Below are 18,329 nucleotides of genomic sequence, written 5' to 3'. Positions count from 1 at the left end.
TGCTGTCAGACTGCCAGCACAGTCATAAAATATGGGAAGGATGGAGAAGTCAGGATCTCTAACTGACTACAGAGAACACCTAACATTAAATGCTTGGATGCTTGGTAAAGAACAGAGAAAAGATATTTTTCCTTCCTTGAAGCAATACAGAGCAAAGCATGAAACATTTGCAGTGAACTAGGATGCATCAGAATTGCAGAAGACATGTTAAATACAAAAGTCTAACCAACGCTAGAAGTTTTCTGCTAAACTTTCATTTTTCAGTACAAATATAAAGGGGGTTTTCTGCTTTTATAAATTACGGCCATAGAAACCTGCAGCTGGCATTGCTGTCTAAGGAGTTATTCACATCTTGGAAGAGTTCTTTAAATCCTGGGGATGATGTGTTAATTTATGAAGTAAGAAGATTTTGATTTTTAGACCCCCAAAAGCCCAAAATTCAGACCTAATCAGGAAATCTGCACAAGGCAGACCTGATGCATCATTTCCATGTTTTTGGAGTGGTAAAGACCCTGTGGAGTCAGCTTCTGTACTGCATAGCATTTCAAGTTGTATAAATATCATGGCAACCATTCAGGTGGACAGCAAACAAGAGATCTGCATTACTAATTTGGGCAAAGTAGGGTTCAGTTAAAACAAATACAGCATACACAAGATCGGGATGTTGCTTGCAAGCCTGCCCTTTCAAGGAGAGACCACTACAGCATTTGGACAGACCCAAATGCAGGCTGTGAAGAGAGGTGATGTGAGCTCATACAGAGGAACATGCAGATTCTTCTGCAGCTTGTCAAGAAATTAATGTCTTATGCCGTAAACGGAGAAAACAATGGCACGGGACTCTTGTTTTAACACTCGTGATGTTTTTCCTGTTAAAGCAAACACTGTCAATAGACCCAAGGCCCATTTTAGTTGCTAAACTCAGATACATTCCAAAACTTGTTCTTTGAGAGTTCCTCTAGTGATGTGATGCCAGGTATCACAGAGACTTGAGAGAGCAAAGCATTAATTGTGTTTCACTTGGGATCTAGAGAATGCATGAGATGGAAGTGAGGGGGATGAGTAGAGAGTAGCAGTCACATGAGACCAAAAGCTCTCATCCCCATAAACAAATCATAACCTATTCTGAATCACAGGAGCCTTATCCATGAAGGCCACTGGTGGCCAATACCCAAGGCAGGGGTTAAGCCTCAAGGCTACTTCACAGGCATTGAATAAAACATGGGGCAGGGAGGTGGAAAGCCTAGGCAATGAGGACTAAAGAATGTCCTCCTGAATCAAATGCAGGGCAGCTGGCTCATCTGAATAAAAAAACACAGTAAGGAGAAATATTTTATTTATGTATTAAACACCTTACCAGATGATATTTATAACTTGGTTATGGCCTATATAGGTTTAGTGGAAATAGACTGCAATCATATTTCAGCAGAACAAGCTTTTAAATAAAGAAAAATATCCATATACTTAGGAAGAGCAACCACAAAACAAAAAAAGATTAATTCCCATCTATTATTTCAAACCAATTAACACTTACTACAGTCGTGACTTTGTAAGCACAGAATTTTTTTTAAAAGCCCTTCAGGCATACTTACAGTATTTATTTGGATGCTGAAGTGTGGTATTGCAAGAGGCCTTTCTATACTATGTAGCTCCTAAGCCATCCACTAAGTTGGGGAATAAGTTTTATTCTTTTCTGTCACTAAGAGGAAAGGGAAACATGAGGAGCTCAAAAGGTTTGGAAGTTCTCATGGGCTCCCTACCGTCCAGCCCCAGAACTGAGATGCTCTGCAGAGAGCAGCCAACTTTGTGGATCAAAGCATCCCACTACATGTGGGGTTTGAGTTCACTAGGCATTGTCAAGGGCATTAAACCCAGAGTTGGATGATATACATGCCTACAGAGAGTTCCCCTGCTGCTGCTTTGGGCCCTAACGAGTCGGTCTCACACCCAACCGCGTGACAGCGAACACGCCCATTCGCGTGAGCCCCCACACAACAGCCCCACACACTTTTCACAGGACACGTACAGTCAGGAGCACGCACACTGCACAATTCCTTAACACAAATGTCTTTGTTAGACCTCAATGGCTGCAAGTTCCCTAGACAAATGCTTTTTGACAGGGGATTTTTTTTCTTCACTCCACATGCTGAAAATGGGAGTTCTCAGTAAAAAGGAATCTCACAGCTTCTCTTCCAACACACTTAAAAAGACAAAAAGAAATCTCAATAGTGCTATGGAAATAAAGTTTAGTGTGCTAAAGTATTTTCTGGTTTTGAATAAATTTGTATTTTACTCTAATATTCCATCAAATAGTGCCCTACCATGAGTAGAAAGCATTTGACAATCTTCCTTTTCCATGTTTTAAAAAACATTTTAATTACAGAAACTGGTGGGCAACCTTGGCTTCTGCATCATACACATTTTAATCAATACCAGCCTGAGCACTTTAAAAAGAAAAGATCAGAGCTGAAAAGTATAAGCCTATTAAAGAAAAAAAATGGCTGCAAGACTACCAAAACAGCAGGGAAGTCTTGTAATGTGCCAAGAACCTGATGAAGCAAGATTAGACTGTATGAGGGGAAAAGGGGAACAGGTACTCAACAGTTAAGAGATTAATTCCCTCCCCTTTTTATAAAGCATTGTGATATTACCCACCCTCTTGAGATATCAAGAAATCTACACTTTACAGAATTAAGTTCCTGTAAGACATCATGTGTCTCATATAAAATAAAAGAAATCCTCCCATTAGTTACAGGACTATTCACTCACTGCTAAGAAGCATTAAATAAAGATCAGACATAAAAAGCAAATAACATCATAGAAAAGTGCAAAAGAACCAAGAAGCACTTTCTGAAAGTCATAAACAAGAGGATAAAAATAAAGTTAACAGGTGAACAAGTTGATTTGACTTTATCAGATGACCTCCATGCCGCGAACTACGTTTTTCTCTAAACATTGTCAAAACAGTATCTTAAAAAAGCAATGAAATCCAGCTGCACACAGGAGCACTCTGCAGCACTCTCCTCACCTGTGAATATTTCAATACTTATTTGTCAAATGTTGAACTGAAGTTTCAAGCCCTTTCTGCTCTGGTCACCCTCATATACACGTGCCACAAGAGACAGACAGTACTGTCATCAGTATTGTGCTAACATTTATGCCTCAATGGATGTCCCAGCTCATTGTCTTGAGGCAACAGTAAAAATTGTGAAGCAAAATGCTAGCATGGACTCAACTTAATTTGGAATTTATTTTGCAGAATTTCTTCCCAAATATTGAGTCTTTCAAGCTTGTGTTGAGGGTGAAATTCTCTGCACAGTGCATAAATTATCTTTGACAGAAGACACAATCCACAAAAATCTTTTATATTAGGTAGGAACAAAGTATAAGCAGAGAACTCTTCAGATTCTTCTTAAAGATTCTAAAGAGTAGACCTTGCAGACACACACATTCCACCACCAAAACCATAAGCTAAATTCAGAAATATGACAGTCTGAAAAATTCTGTTAAAAAAATGTCAAAATATCTGAAACTTACCACACATTATTCCCAAAGCTGTGCTAAATACTGCCATATAACCAAAGTAAAATGATGTCTGAAACAAGCCATACATCCTGAAAAAGAAAGACAGGAATTTATGCTAGGTGTTTTCCTCAGGTTTTTTTCAATAAACTTACTTGGGACTACAGTAATCTGATATTCAAGCAAGAAAACTACCACTTACTTTGTCTTGAAAAAGTAGTAGTAAAAGGAGTACATGTAAACATAAATCGCAGTTGATGCCGCAGAAAGAAAGCTCGTCCATTGCCTAGAAGTAAACACACATGTCCATCATGCATCTAGCCAAAAGGCTTCCCAAGAAGATGTACAAAACACTTGGAAAAGACCCATCCAGACTGAAGAAACATTACTTTTCTACAAAACTCTCACAGTCTGGTTCACTGTGCAAATTATGCCATACTTACCACCTGTAATCCTCTGCGTTTAGCAGGAAATACGTACAAACGATAGTCACACAAACTGTCACAATGCAGAGGATAACCAGAACCAACATCATAAAGCCATAAACATAGTAGATCTTGTAAGCCCAGAATGAAGTAAAAATGAAATACCTGTAGAAAGTAAACAGAATATGCAGATGATATTGTAATTAAACTTAAAATATTATAATTTTTAATCAAGCTGTCAAATAGCTGGCATACTCACATTTCAATAAAAATTGATCCAAAAGGGAGGATTCCACCCAGGCAAACAATAACAGCTGGTTCCATGAACCTGAAAGATATTAAGATTAGGTATGGGACAATTTTAATTTTTCATTTATAAGCATATTAAGATCAGATAATTAATATAGCACAGGGCATTATTTAAAAGGCATGAAGAACATTTCTGTCTCATATCAGCATACGAGAATGAAGATTCCCTCAAAAATGTCATGGGTAGGGATAAAAGAAGGAGTTATTCTCAGGAACATAACATAACACTCATACCTATCACCTCCAGGCAATAAGGTTAACCATCTAACCAGCCTTAAAGCCACAAAAAGAATCTCTCTTGCCCAAAAGAGGACTAAGCAATCAAGCCTCATGACATCCACTAGCCTTGAATGAAGGCATGAAAACTCAGTGCTGTTGATGGCTACAAACACAGCAAACAGTACAAAGAAAATTTTGCAGGATAATCGTTATATAATTAAGAACCAGTGTTTATTTTTAATGCTATACTGAGTCATGAACATATGGCTAAAAATGAATGCTCAGCTACCTGTAGGTGATACTGTCACTTACTAAAGGTGACCTCTGTGTAGTACTTGCGATGATGCTGAATCTAACTACTAACCAGTGATTTAATTTGCAGCTTCTTTTATTATTTATAGGGAGAGTTGTCTAAGTTGATGGTGTGCTATTTCATCATCTTCAAGAAAAGTATCTTATTTCTTTTTATCTGTCATGCTGATCCAGAAAAATCCATCAGATTCCCAAGATACAGGTCACAATATAAATCACTTCCTAGCATCTGAGCTGCACAAGTCACCACTAAAAAGAGACTTAGTGTGCTGCACTTCCTGGACATCACAGGCGTACATGTTTCAGTGTCCCCTTCACTTTGTCTGTTCCATTCCTCTGAACAGAGAAAGCAAGAAAAATCTATTTAAAAAATCCTTTGAGGATATTTTAATTTCCACAGCTTGCTGCTTCTGCTTCAGAATGAAATTAATAGGAAAAAGTGACTGCATTCATAATTTTCCAAAAACTTAAGTGTACTTTTTGAGACTAGGCACCTCTTTACATTCACTTCAAAAATAGTGAAGGCTTCTTCACAATTCAAATGGTATACCTGCAATATTTTAGGCTCTGTGCCATCAAAAAAAGTGCAGAATTGGGAACAGCATTGCAAGCTTCTCCCACCATCACCCTGCAAATATGTCTCAGCTTATACGCAGAGCCCATTAATCAGAACAGTTCTGCCTCCAAGGCACACTCAATCCTAAACCTCTAAGAGGCATTAACTAAAGAAGAGAGGTTTTAGTTTCAAGATACCTAGACAAGAACTGCATTGGCTCCATCCCCTTTATACAGGGACTAAAAAACATTTCAGGCAAAATGTGATTCGGTGATCCAGGAGTGTAAAGTCTGCTACAACTATTAACCATGGTGTTTTAACTCAGAAGAAAAATCAAATTAAGGAAACACCAGTTGAGCTGTTCTTTTAGACACAACTCAATTTAAATAGAAAGTTATTTCAGAAAAACTGAAGAAGTTATTTTTAGAAGTTATTTTAAATGTACAGAAGTGATTAATTCTAGTTAACATTCATGCTCATCTTTACCATTTCTTCTCTGGTATGGGACGAGGCACTGCATTGACACGACATGGAAAATTAGGCTGTCCTGACAGATTTCGGCCAAGAATCGTACCAACCAGGTTCAGTGGAAGGATGACGAAGAAACAAATACAGCACACTGCCACCTGTAAGCAAAACAATTGAAGTTGTAATTTAAAAAAACACATATAAGACAACAAAAGAAGATAACCAACCAATATTAGTCCTTAGTAGTTATTGCTGTAGACTTATACTCCTACTATGAAGCATTAGTCAACATATACCTAGTTTATCAAATGGAAGCATGTTTTTCCTGAGAAACTTTCTAATAAACATTATTAAGCATATTTTCATGAATCAGTTGAGAGAACAGAACCATTACAGACTGTTTTACTGTTTCCATCTAGTCATTATACTCAATACACTGCACAGGAAATAAATGGAAATCTTCATGGTACTTCATAACAGAAAATGTCATCAGTGTCTCTTACACTTTTGCAGAGTGCTATCCCTGGGAATTAACATCTAGCAGCTAGGCAGTTGCATACAAGATTACAATTGTTAGGTGCAAAATTTTTAATCCAGTCTCAAAAAGACCCAAACAAGAATTACAAAGCCATGTCAGAATGTCACCAATCAGAATTTTGGGTTCAATTTTTTCCACTATGCACCGACTAGGTTATTAAGAACATAGACTGAACTAGTAAACAGTGACCACTGGTATGCAAAGATTACACTATTTAGAAGCACAATGGCCCTACTTACATGGAGAAACCAAGTTTATGCACAACGCAGCAAAGTCAAGCCAGTGTTCCAGTTCTTTCCAATGGAACAACCTCCCTAAAAATTTACCATGAATCATCTTTTTTTTTGCTAGTATACTTATATAGCTCTATTTTTGCTATTCCTTGAAGGCAATATAGTTTATCTTCCAAAACAGGAAAATTTCAAGTGTTTACCAAGACATTCACTACTCTTAACTCTTTAGCATAAAATGAATTAGCATTAGACAGTTCAGTAACTTTTTGATATTGATAATTAAAGACAGAACAGTTGCACATAATGCAATAACCACAGTTCTGAATGCTGACCCTGTGACCTTTTCTATGCAAACATATGAAAATACTGCCTTTTAATGGCACTGTTGCCCGAGGCTCTGTGTACACCCTGGTGCCTCCTGAGAAAGAAGCTGTATTCATCTTTCACTCCATCAGAATGCAAACCATGGCAGCACATTAATGCAGAACAATGGACAAGTTTAAGAGTCACACACTGACTTGCTTAAGAAGCAGTTACTCCAAGGATAAATAAAAGCTGTTCATGTATGTTATACCTACAGAAATCTACTGCAAGCAGCTGAAAAGCAAGAACTACATTAGCTCAATACAAACTCAGCATTAGGTGGATCACACAAGTTTAAGGCAACATTTGACTAAAGTCAGTGGATTATTCCTCTATTAATGACTTCTATATCATTAGGTCAGAGGGGAATGGAAAACATTGCCTGGGGCTGGATGGAGCAAGCCTTCATACTTCACAGAAGGGGAACACCAAACTGGTGATCAACAAGCAGAAGCACTTTCCAGACTGCTCTGTATATCTTTGAGGAAAGGTTATTAAAGAATTACATCATGAGCCACTAAAATATGAAGCTTCGATGGTAAATAAGGAAAAGCTAAGTAGTACTTACACTTGCAGTATAAATAATATGATACTAAAGCAGTTTTTACACAAGTAATTCATATTTAGTAGCTCCCATTTATCTTCCATTACTCAAAACAAACCACAGGTAAGCAAGCATAATGCCTTAGGTAGGAAACTGAGGTTGCCCAAGAAGAAATTACAGCAGAAGTATACAACTTGCTCCATTAATGGATGCAGGTTCTGCCCTTGAAAACTACTCAGTTTAAATGAATGAGTAGATGAGAATTTTCAGAGAAAAATGTCAAAAAGTATCAGAAACATCAAACAACATCATCTTGAGTGCTACCTTTATTAAAATTCTCACCAAAAATTCTCAACTTGTTTGAAGTGCAGTGGGTAGAAGAGATGTTCAAAAATTAAGGTCTGGATAGGGCTCAAGAATTTCTGATCTGAATATATTGAAACCATTTCCATTTTCAAGAAAAGTGTGCTCTGCTTCCTACAGCAAGGCCCTCTGGTGTGTCAAATGACCCCTGCCCATGGTGCTCTGTGGTTTTCTAGCAGGTAGGTTTCATACCTGGCTGAGGCAGAAAGCTCAGACCCAGGCAGCATGAAAGGGCATCTGTACTGCTCATCCAGCCCCAACTGTCTTTTGCATCTATCAAGATGACTGTAGCTTAATTTCTTGATCTCGGAAATTTCCCCTGTCTAGGAACAGTGGTAGAAAGTGAATCCACTGCTTTACTGCATAAAGAAACCCTCTGGGAACAGCCTTGGATTCTGAGATTACCTGGAACAACACTTAGTAGCTTGTATTGGTCCATCTGGTAAAGCATGTCTATTAGAGGGAACATACATAGAAAGAATATAACCCTGGACAAGGACCCAAGCAAGGAACATCCAGGTCTAATTACTGATTAGCTGGCAAACTCCTAGATGAAAAAAGGCTATCAGTAGCATCTCATTCTAGTGACATGCACTGCAGAGCTGAATGGCTTCAAATCAGGTGGGCAAGGAGAAGATCCAACTTGATCCAGCAGAGTTTGGTTGTTGTGTTATCCAGAAAACTGACTACACAGCAGCTTTGAAATCTAAAGTGTTTATCTGCATAAAACAAGCTGAGACAGACCAAGGTTCCTTAAATAATGGCTTCAGTAAATACAGTCAAGCAGTCCCCCAGTACACTCATAATTGGCATCTGTCAGAAAATCTGAGTGCTTGTGGTTTCATTATCAGATCAGTCAAAGCATGACTGATACTGATGTAGCATCTTACATTATACTAACCATCAGCTGAAAAATGAACTGATCTTAGACAGACCAGATGGCATCTTCAGTGAGACCCAGTAAGCAGCATTAGATAAAGTCACCGTTTTGTTAAACAGTGAACTGCCGTCTGTCAGTGCTACGCTATGTTCTGAGGACAGTGGAAAGGGAAGCACATTCTTTTCCTTTTTTCATGGAGCCATTTAGGAGTATAAAGTTATCTGAGATGATTTTGCAGTGCAAAGGAAACCCAATCGAGCAAGCAAGGACAGGCCATAGCACAGACTCAGGAATGCCTTCTACTCCCACCTGCCTCTGATAAGCTGTCCAAAATGATAAAGACATGAATGTTTTGTCTTCTGAGATAAGCCCACCCTGCTGACAGCAACTTGCTGGTCTTAGTAGGTTGACCAACACAAATGGTCCTGTACCAGTAGCATCTTCTTTCTTGCTGTCTGAATCACAGGTAGTCTACCTGCTCAGACTGATAAGTGAAATTACTTTCTTCACTCTTGGCAGTAAGTCTTTTCAGGATGTGAGAGATGACTAGAGATAGCTGGCTGTTTGAGCTTTTCAGGCACATTCCTCTTAATTTCAGATCTAAGGCAAAGACAGTGCCCCCCCCAAAAAACTAAGCAGGTAGTCCCTGTTGCCACAGATGGCAAGGACAGGGATGATGCAGGCTGGGCAGCATCTAAACCTACAGAGTTTAAATCCAAACTGAAGCAAACACAGGGCACTGGGACACACAAGTGTCTTAATGATGAAATCATGAGATTTCTGCCTACAAGATTTTTGAGAGCAAGAGTACAACAGGAAAAGCAGTCCAGGCACTTACTGGCCTCCATTTCACCATCAGAAATGGTAAGAAGAAATGAAGGCAGGATCAAGACACCCACCTGTCCTACCCTCCTGCAGAAGCCTCCCTGCAGAGGTCACCAGTAACACACTAACAAACCCGAACCCTAATAATAGCTGTTGTGTGACAGGCAGAGATAAAAAAGTTAGGCCTTTGTGAGCCTTTTAAGAGAAGTACTACTGTAACATCAGCCAAGAGAAACTCAAAGAACCACTTTAACTACCAATTCATAAAACATAAATTATGCAAAGAGGCAAATATACTACATCTACAAAGCTGTTTTTTTCATAAAGCAAACAAGCACAGGTTCTCTATAACCCATATCACTCAAGACCAATTACATGGTACCAATACTTTGTTGTACAAAATATCTCATTTATACACAAACCCCTGATTTAGTTTGCAGGTTTTAGTTGCCATAGAAAAGACTGTCAACCTCACCAAGCCTGCATTTTAACTCCTTTTGTTTTGTTTTGATGGAGAAAGACTATTCTACTGTCCTTGACTAAATGTGCAGAACTCAGTTTTCCATATTTGAAAGGAAACATTGTCAGAAGGGATATAATTTATGTCCTAGTGCCATGTGTTTCATATTTTCTGACAACTGTAGATTAAGCTTCATTCAAAGGTGATAATTAAAATTTTTATGAGCATATCTAATATTAAACAGCTACTGGCAGGCTATGGTGCCTTGACTGCTTAATGCACAGGGAAGAAAAGCAATAAAAATTAACTGTCAAAGCAGCAGCTTGATCTTTCCTGTCAGCTACCAAAACAGCACTCTCAGTCATGAGACTCTCTCCCATATAAAGGTTACTGAATTTGTTTAGTGCAACAGTTTCCAGTATATCATCTGGCCAAAATACATATCATCTTACAGCAACAAGAAAAGAATAGAAGGCTTCAAAATAAAGTGGTATTAAATTTATTACAAGTAAATTGTTAATCTAGGGTGCTGCTCTGGGTAATAAATTGAACTGTTGAAAATGTAGGCAGAAGCATTAAGCTGTGCCTATTTTCAGCAAAACTAAGGGGTTTGACCAAGGGTACCACAGTCACTTCCAAGCAATTTGAGGAAGCACCCTGCTGAATGTATGTAACAGGATTTTTTTCTATTTTTAGCCAGGTGTATTTCCTTATCTGGCTCAAGGAATGAAAATCTTTGGCACTACCAGGTCCTCTTTTTTTCAGTGGCAGTCAATACTCCTATCAACTCAAACCTGTCAGGGAAAACTGCAGCCTGCATTAAGCTATCTATTGGAGGAAACACTTTCTTCTTTTCAAAACAAGGTATAAAAGATGCAAACAGGGTCTCTCAATCCCAAGAGAAATTCAGCATGCTTTACCTTGTTTAATTAAATCATTAAAAATGCACACTGGAAATGTTAGTCACAAAGGAACCTACTGCTCAAACAAAACAAAACCAGTACATCTTAAACAGTTAATAGAAGCTGCACAGATTCTGCAGTCAGAATACTACATTAGTCATAGCAGGCTTAATGGAAATCTTTAAATTATGTATTGCACACAGAACAACGTAAGCAGTCACAGCTTATGAAATGCCCGAATTAAAACGGCCCCTTCAAATTCAGTCATGCTGTACTCAGTAGAAATTCTTCATTACTTAGTATTGCTGCACAGAACTACTACTCTGCTCCTCAAACATATATGGAAAAGTCACTTTGTATGCCATTATTTAAAATTCTTCTTAAATGTTCCATGCTCCACTTTTTACATCTAATTCAAACACAACAAAATAGGAAGATGATTGATAAATACATTGAAAAGACTGACAAACATCAACAGAAGGTAAGTCAAGGTGCACAACAACTTCAGAACTTGATGTTCACCAGTAACAGGATATAATAAAATACATGCAAAAAATTAAATTTGGGCTCCAAAAGGATGAATAATTGAACAGTACCCATTGCATATCTATAAAGGTGAAGGGACGAGTGAAAAAAGCAGAGATTTTTATATCTCCTTTATATGCCTAGGGAGTGAAAAGCTTTTAAGTAAAAAGTTTTAAAAAGCTCTCATATTTGAATAAAATCTATCACATTCTAGACTGCATTCTGAAGGAAAGGCCAGCTGAAAGATATCCCAGGGAAGAGATTAAGCCTTTGTTCAGGCTCATGGTGTATTTCACTGCAGGTCTGTCACTCTGTAGGTAAGATAGCTTGCACATATTTCCAAAAGGGCTAAGGGCAGAGTCCCAAGAGTGAAGACTGAATTCAGAAAGTCTGAAGCTCTAGATCTTTGCAGGTCCTGCCACATCTTTGAGAAGATTCCAGACATCAGGAATGAGTTATACAAGCTCTGACATTCAAAACAGAGTACAAGGTCGGTGAGATGCATAAAGGTCCTGAAGAGCCCAACCAATTTGAGCATTTCAAGACAAAGTGTAGAAGAGTAGATACCGGGATGCAGCAACTAGGTGTTAGTTTGGATATCTTGGCTTTGATACTATCAGCTGTCCTTGCCTAGATTCCATAGAAAAATCTATCTGGAGGGAGGAATTAAGTCACAGAGGCTCCCTAGGCTCACTGGAAGTGGCAATGCCAAATGGGCAAAGCACAGGATGACACATTCAAGAATGGCCTCAGCATCCTCTTTAGTTCGGGAACTTTTTTCAGCAACTCAGTTTGTGTTTTTTCCAGGTTTACAGTAGTCAAGAAGAGGGGACAAATCTTGTCAGTAATTTAAATCAAGGAGAGTGGTTTCAAGACATGCCAGGGTAAAGGAAGTAACTTCTGTATTGTAGTACATTTAGATGACAGAGGTTTTATTTCCCCAAGAAATCATCAGCAGTAAGCTTGCATTATACAATTCTGGACGCTTCTTTACATTGAAAACAAAGGTGGAAAGCTACAAAGGTATCTTATCCATAAAGCCAGAGGGCTTCCTGGGGACTTCAACCTAAACCATAACATGGTAATTGCAAGCAATTTCTATTTCCTTCTACAAACCAGCTTGTTGATTTGAAGTCATCAGAGCGTTGCTCATTCTGATGAAGTTTCCGATTCATAACCTGCTCGCCTGCTAACTCCACTCTAGTTTTATTGCCACAGTCACAATGATTCAAACACTCTCATAAAACCTTGTGAACGTTAAAATCACTGTGTATGGAGTCCTAACATTCTGGTTAAGTGACCCCTGAAGATTTATATATCCATTTGCTTTTGCTTGCACGTTCCCATGATCTTAAAATACAAATCAGTTGAACAAATTCACAAGAAAAACTTCAGCGCAGGTGGAATTCCCTTCCCTCAGCATTCCTGGCCTCCAAATGGGAATACAAGTGAGAAATGGGATACCATAACGGCTTGCTCAGCAGTAAAACAGAGCCTCTTCGCACATATCAAAGATCAGTGATGGAAACTTTTATGACAGTGTTGTACGTGGCTGCTAGTGTAAGAAAGAAAAAACAATACAGTATTGCTTTGGGGCACTGACCAACTAATACAAACATATTCAAAGATAGAATGTTAGTCTAATTTCTTGAAGAGGAAAACCAGAAAAAAAAGTGAAGAGTTTATAAACACGTTTAGATTTATATTATATTTAGTTTTGTAAATGTTATATGTATATAACATATAATAATATATATTTGATTTTGTAACAATGAATTCAATGTAAAAAGTTGATATTTAGGCATGCATTGAAAATACTGTTAATCAGGAGATGACTAGATTCAGCGACGTACATCTAATGACTCTTCCAGCAGTAAAAAATTATTGAAAGTCTTTCTCTGAAACTGAGAATTGTCTATCTTCTTATTATCAGTTATAATGTCTATCACATTCATTCATTAAAAATGTGTTCTTAAGAAATATTTTCGGTCACGTACTGAATTCAATTATATCCCAAATAATACAATCAATAAGACAGAACTTGTGATACTAAGCTTCATTTTGTGAAGAAATTAAGAAGAAATCCAAGGCCACTCAAAAATCTCTGAATGGTCTGAACAATGTAACATATCACAAAAACTGATATGCAAAGAAGAAAGCTATAAAAAATGTTACATTCCAAGATTTGCTACAGATATTGAAAAGAAAACAAGACTCCCTGTATGAAGATATTCTTATAAGTTAACAGTGGTATTGCACAAAATTAGAAAAAGCAATTTTATGAAGCATATTTCAAAAAAATTTCTGCTCTAAAATAATACCCCTTCCAAGACCAAACAAATTCTGCTGAAGTGCAAATGATTATTTCCTACATTGTATTCACAGGATTATTTGAGGTTGCTTTAAAGGGCCAACACAACAAACAAAATCCTGACAAAAGACACAAGAAATAAAGACAGCCATCATGATTAAATGAAAAAGTAATCCAACCAGCATAGTTTTTCAGGTGACTGGGTAAATTTAGAGACACAAGACCATAACTGGATATTAAATAATACTACACAAAGTGAGAACATTGAGTCATTTTCGTAAAGACAGATCTCCTCAGAATGTCTTATCTCATATTGTTGCCTGATAATTTATTTTTATTTTTGTGCTTGCTTGCAATGACTTGGAAGTAGCTTTCATTTGGAATCCTTTTGTATTTCATTTTAGATTATAACCAGTTTGCATTGGCCATCCAGAAGAAAATTCAAGTTGTTAACTTCCCACGTTTTTAAAACACTAAGCTTGAACACAAAGCAGAGAGAAGACTGGTTTTGGCATCCAGCAGCTGTTACTATTGTGATTAAAATGAATTATACTTGAAGCACCTTAAACCCCTCCTACAATAAATTTCTAACTAGGAAGCTAAAGCTATGACTCATAATTGTATTTAGATTAAAAAAACCCGTAGTTTTCTGTCTCTACAGTGGTGATTAAATTCTCCAATAAAATGACTCACCATGGTTCCAAATGGTATAGCTCTTGAAGCATGATAATAGATGGCAATGAAGTTAATGAAGAAGGCAGTTCCACACACCATTGCTGGAATGAGGAAGGCTCCGATGAACATCTGCTTTATCCATCGCCTTCCTGTAAGAAGGGACATTCCAATGAGACTGGTGAGACACAGCATGTTTTGTTTAGAAATGTATTAGCAAGCTCTCCAGGATTTAGATGCTAGACTACTTCTCCCACAAAAAGGTGAAAGAAATAAATATCAACATACTACATCAACACAAGAGCCAGGAGTGAACTAACAGTTTCATTTGACTCCCGGTCACTCACAAGATGCAGCACATTAATCAATTAGCAGGCCAGGTGAACAGATAGGAAGAGTGATACAGCATGAGAACATTGCAGCTGAAGAACAGCATATGCTGACTAAGCTGGCCAAAGGAGCTGGGGTATGAAACCTAAGTGTGTATGTAGGCTGCAGATTAGTAGAGACAGAGACAGCAGAACTGGCCCTGTGCAGAGCCTGCTCACACTCCGAGAGCACAGGAGAGCTCAGCACTGCTCCCAGGACAACTCAGCGCTACAGCTGCTTCCTGGCAGCACCTGCTCCGCGTTGTCTTGACCCAAATAAACTGCTTCCACACATTCAGGATGCATTAAGGAACTGGCTATCCCTGGTACACAGCAAACTGCCACAGCATTTGGCACACAGCAGAACTGAACTCTTGACATCTTCAACAGCAGAAAAGGTAGAAAGAAAGCGATTTCAAAACCCCAAGCATCAAGGGAACAGCAACACTTGTTAGCAGTTATTACTAAGTTTAGAGCTCCCTAAGGAGCTCAAAGAAACCCTCTTGGGCAATGCCTTAAAAATTTGCACTTTCTTTTTATGCTCTTAAATACTGTCTTATAATTAAATTTAATACACCATAATATTAATATGCAGTAAATAAAACCAATCAAAATATAGCTTTTTTTTTTTCAAGACCATCATATGTATTTTCACCATTAGCCAACATAATCAGCATTTCACAGTTTGATATATGTTTGATCTCTAAAAAAACCCAGGCAAATCTGGCTCAACTATACAGTATGGTACATTTCAGACCAGCAACCCTTATCTGCCTAGAAATGTTTTTGTACAAATTGCTAGGTTTATAAACAAGCCACATGAAAAGAAACATCTAGCCTCCACACTGAAGAGTACAGCCAAGACTGAATACTAACAAGTATATCACGCTAAAAAGATATAAATTTTCTTTTGCGAACTTCCCAGAATTATTTTTTCTAAAGTACTCTAGAAGATAATAGATATTGATTACTCTTTTATTGCAGCATAGGGAATGGATGAAGCTAGTGGACTGCAAGGATCTAACTGGTCATAGCTCAGAGGCACAGTGGGGAGCATTTGAAGACAGCCTGCCCATATCTGCTATGTCGATTTTATTTGGCTTCTGCTCTCTACTGATGCTCATTTTGATTTGCAAAGTATAAAGTCAAGTACATAGTGGAAAGCAGAATAACCTTCTTTAAAAGATGATATAAACAGTTTTTCCCATCCCCAATTAATGGTAATAATAGTAAATAATCTATACTCATCCTTTTCGTAGCCTTACATAACCCCCTAGTACCTACAGCAGAGGACCCTGTAGGAGTCATCTGGAGAAGATGACATGAGCTGTTTAACAGTGGGTAACAGAAAAGGGAGAGGCTATTAAACTCTGGATGTCATGAGCCAAACAATTATATACAAGAGTATAACAAGCAATTCATAAGTCACAACTGTTAACAGTTTTTCAGCTCTTATTACTTTTAAATTAAACTAAGACTTCAGTTACCTCTTTAGAAAATGCAGCCAATACTGAGCAGATAATATGAAAGTTAAATATACTCAAAATGGTTTTTTATTCAGAATTTAATGGATTCCATTTGAATGACCTAACTCCATGAGGACACTTCTATATTGGCGCAAATCAGAAAATAATAACTTCTCCATTTAACAATACAACGAAAATGCTGAAACACGAAAACAATTTACCTCCTTGTCTAGCATAAAGGCTTCCTCCAAAATATCCATTCACTGGCGATGTCGCAGCATAAACAAATATAGCTGTGCTAAGCATTGATCCTCTCCTACGAGAAGGGATTTTTTTGGTAAATGGCATATAAAACCAAACATGATTAGAGCAAAAAAAAAATACTGCAAGCCATGTATTTTTAGCAGAAGCAGTTATTTAATATTTTTATGTAATACAAAAATCTAACAGTGCTTAAAGTGGGAAATCTGCATAAGAATGAGAACTGTTTGTATCCAAGGCTTTTGTCCAACCCTAATTCAATGTGGGAAAAAGAGTTTTGACATACTACATTCTTTTCTAACATGCATTTATTTTCACTGGAGTACAAACATCTCCCCTCTAATAAAAATATTCTGACATTTGGACGTGTGTACTTTGTGTATAAATAACTATTTACATGACAAACATTAAGCCTAAGATTCAACTGCAAATAAAATGTGAAAAGGCCAGTATTAAAAAAATATACTAAGATTGTGAATAATGTTTCTGCCATCCCTCAGAAATTAACTTTTAAGACAGAAAGTGTTCATCTTGCAGAAAATTACATTTAGAAACTATAAATACTATAATGAAGTCACACATTAGCATTGAGTAGTGCAATCAGAAGAACTTAGTAATTTTTAAATTATCACCTCATTAAATGTTGGAGTACTCATTTTGGCATAATTTTTCTGAAATTTTACAGCCAAAGATAATAATTTTAAATCACAAAAGCCATTTCCAAATACATTTTTTAAATTCATGTCTAAGAATAGCAAGATATAAATGTTATTAATTAAAATAGAGTTGTTTCCCCACATCCCTCTGCCATTCTTCAACAGCAAATAGCAGTAGGTTTTCAGACAGCTTGCTGTACTTTCTTCAAAGTAGTTGTTCTGAGAGATTCTAGTCTACTGCCATTTTGGTTTTTGAGGCACCACTACTGGATGCTTGCTGTACTCAAAGAAGAAATCTTTGGCACTTAGGCTTCCATGACTGCACGACCAAAGCAAATATATCTGATGGTCACACACAATGAAGATTGCTTTACTAACATTTGCTCCTTAAAATCTTCTCCTAACTTAACACAATTTAGAAACACATGCAAAACTCCAAAGACCAGGTACAGTCTGAAGTGGCACATGTAAAACCAGGCTACCAGTAAAAAGACCAGAGTTGTTAATCTAAAATTATCTCAAAATTTCTTATTTCTGAGCTTACTCACATTTCAAATACTCTAATGAAAATGCTTCTCAAAACACAAACCAGTATTAATAAATTAATAACTGACATGACCGAATTTCACTGTGAGACTTTTAGTTGGCATCAGCTGCATGATGGTTAAGAGTTTAACAGACCTGGAGAACAGTGACAGGCAATCATTCTTGAAATTCTGGTTTACAGCCTTCTTCACTCACATCGCTATTTTCCTAAATATATAAATTGTCTGCACTTTGGTGCAGATTTGGTCAAATTGTTCCATTACATTTGACCAGAATTAAATTCACTTTGAAGGTGATAGAAAGGCCTATCACAATAAAAGACTAAGTGCACATATCTTTTTTAAAATTACTGTTCTGACACATTCCACAATTGCCATTACTAACTTACAGCTTCCCTACAGTGCACAAACATTCTAAAATGGTTTCATTTCCTCTGAAGGGCTGACATGCTGCACAATTAGAAGTCTGTATGTATACCTATACAGAAATATAACCATGGGGCACAAGGAGGGGAATAACACCATACGAAAAATGGAAATATGCCAAGATGTTGGTAACTACAGAGTGGCTTTTTACACACACCATTAAAAGGCAGCTAAATTCAAAAA

General features: G+C 37.4%; 1 protein-coding gene across 3 annotated transcripts in view; it reads right to left on the bottom strand.

Moving 5' to 3' along the window:
* Positions 1 to 18,329, bottom strand: part of TM9SF3 (transmembrane 9 superfamily member 3) — a 45,743-nt gene that overhangs the window by 4,188 nt on the left and 23,226 nt on the right. For all 3 annotated transcript variants that reach the window (XM_032695669.1, XM_032695670.1, XM_032695671.1), the window contains exons 8-14: positions 16,480 to 16,574; positions 14,446 to 14,576; positions 5,827 to 5,966; positions 4,204 to 4,272; positions 3,963 to 4,109; positions 3,722 to 3,805; positions 3,535 to 3,611 (exon numbers count right to left, since the gene is read on the bottom strand). In XM_032695669.1, the coding sequence (XP_032551560.1) occupies positions 3,535 to 3,611; positions 3,722 to 3,805; positions 3,963 to 4,109; positions 4,204 to 4,272; positions 5,827 to 5,966; positions 14,446 to 14,576; positions 16,480 to 16,574 (743 nt within the window). The remainder of the gene's footprint in view (positions 1 to 3,534; positions 3,612 to 3,721; positions 3,806 to 3,962; positions 4,110 to 4,203; positions 4,273 to 5,826; positions 5,967 to 14,445; positions 14,577 to 16,479; positions 16,575 to 18,329) is intronic.

This window comes from Chiroxiphia lanceolata, chromosome 8 (genome assembly GCF_009829145.1).
Source record: "Chiroxiphia lanceolata isolate bChiLan1 chromosome 8, bChiLan1.pri, whole genome shotgun sequence".
Classification (NCBI taxonomy): Eukaryota; Metazoa; Chordata; class Aves; order Passeriformes; family Pipridae; genus Chiroxiphia; species Chiroxiphia lanceolata.
This window is presented reverse-complemented; position numbering and strand designations above follow the sequence as displayed.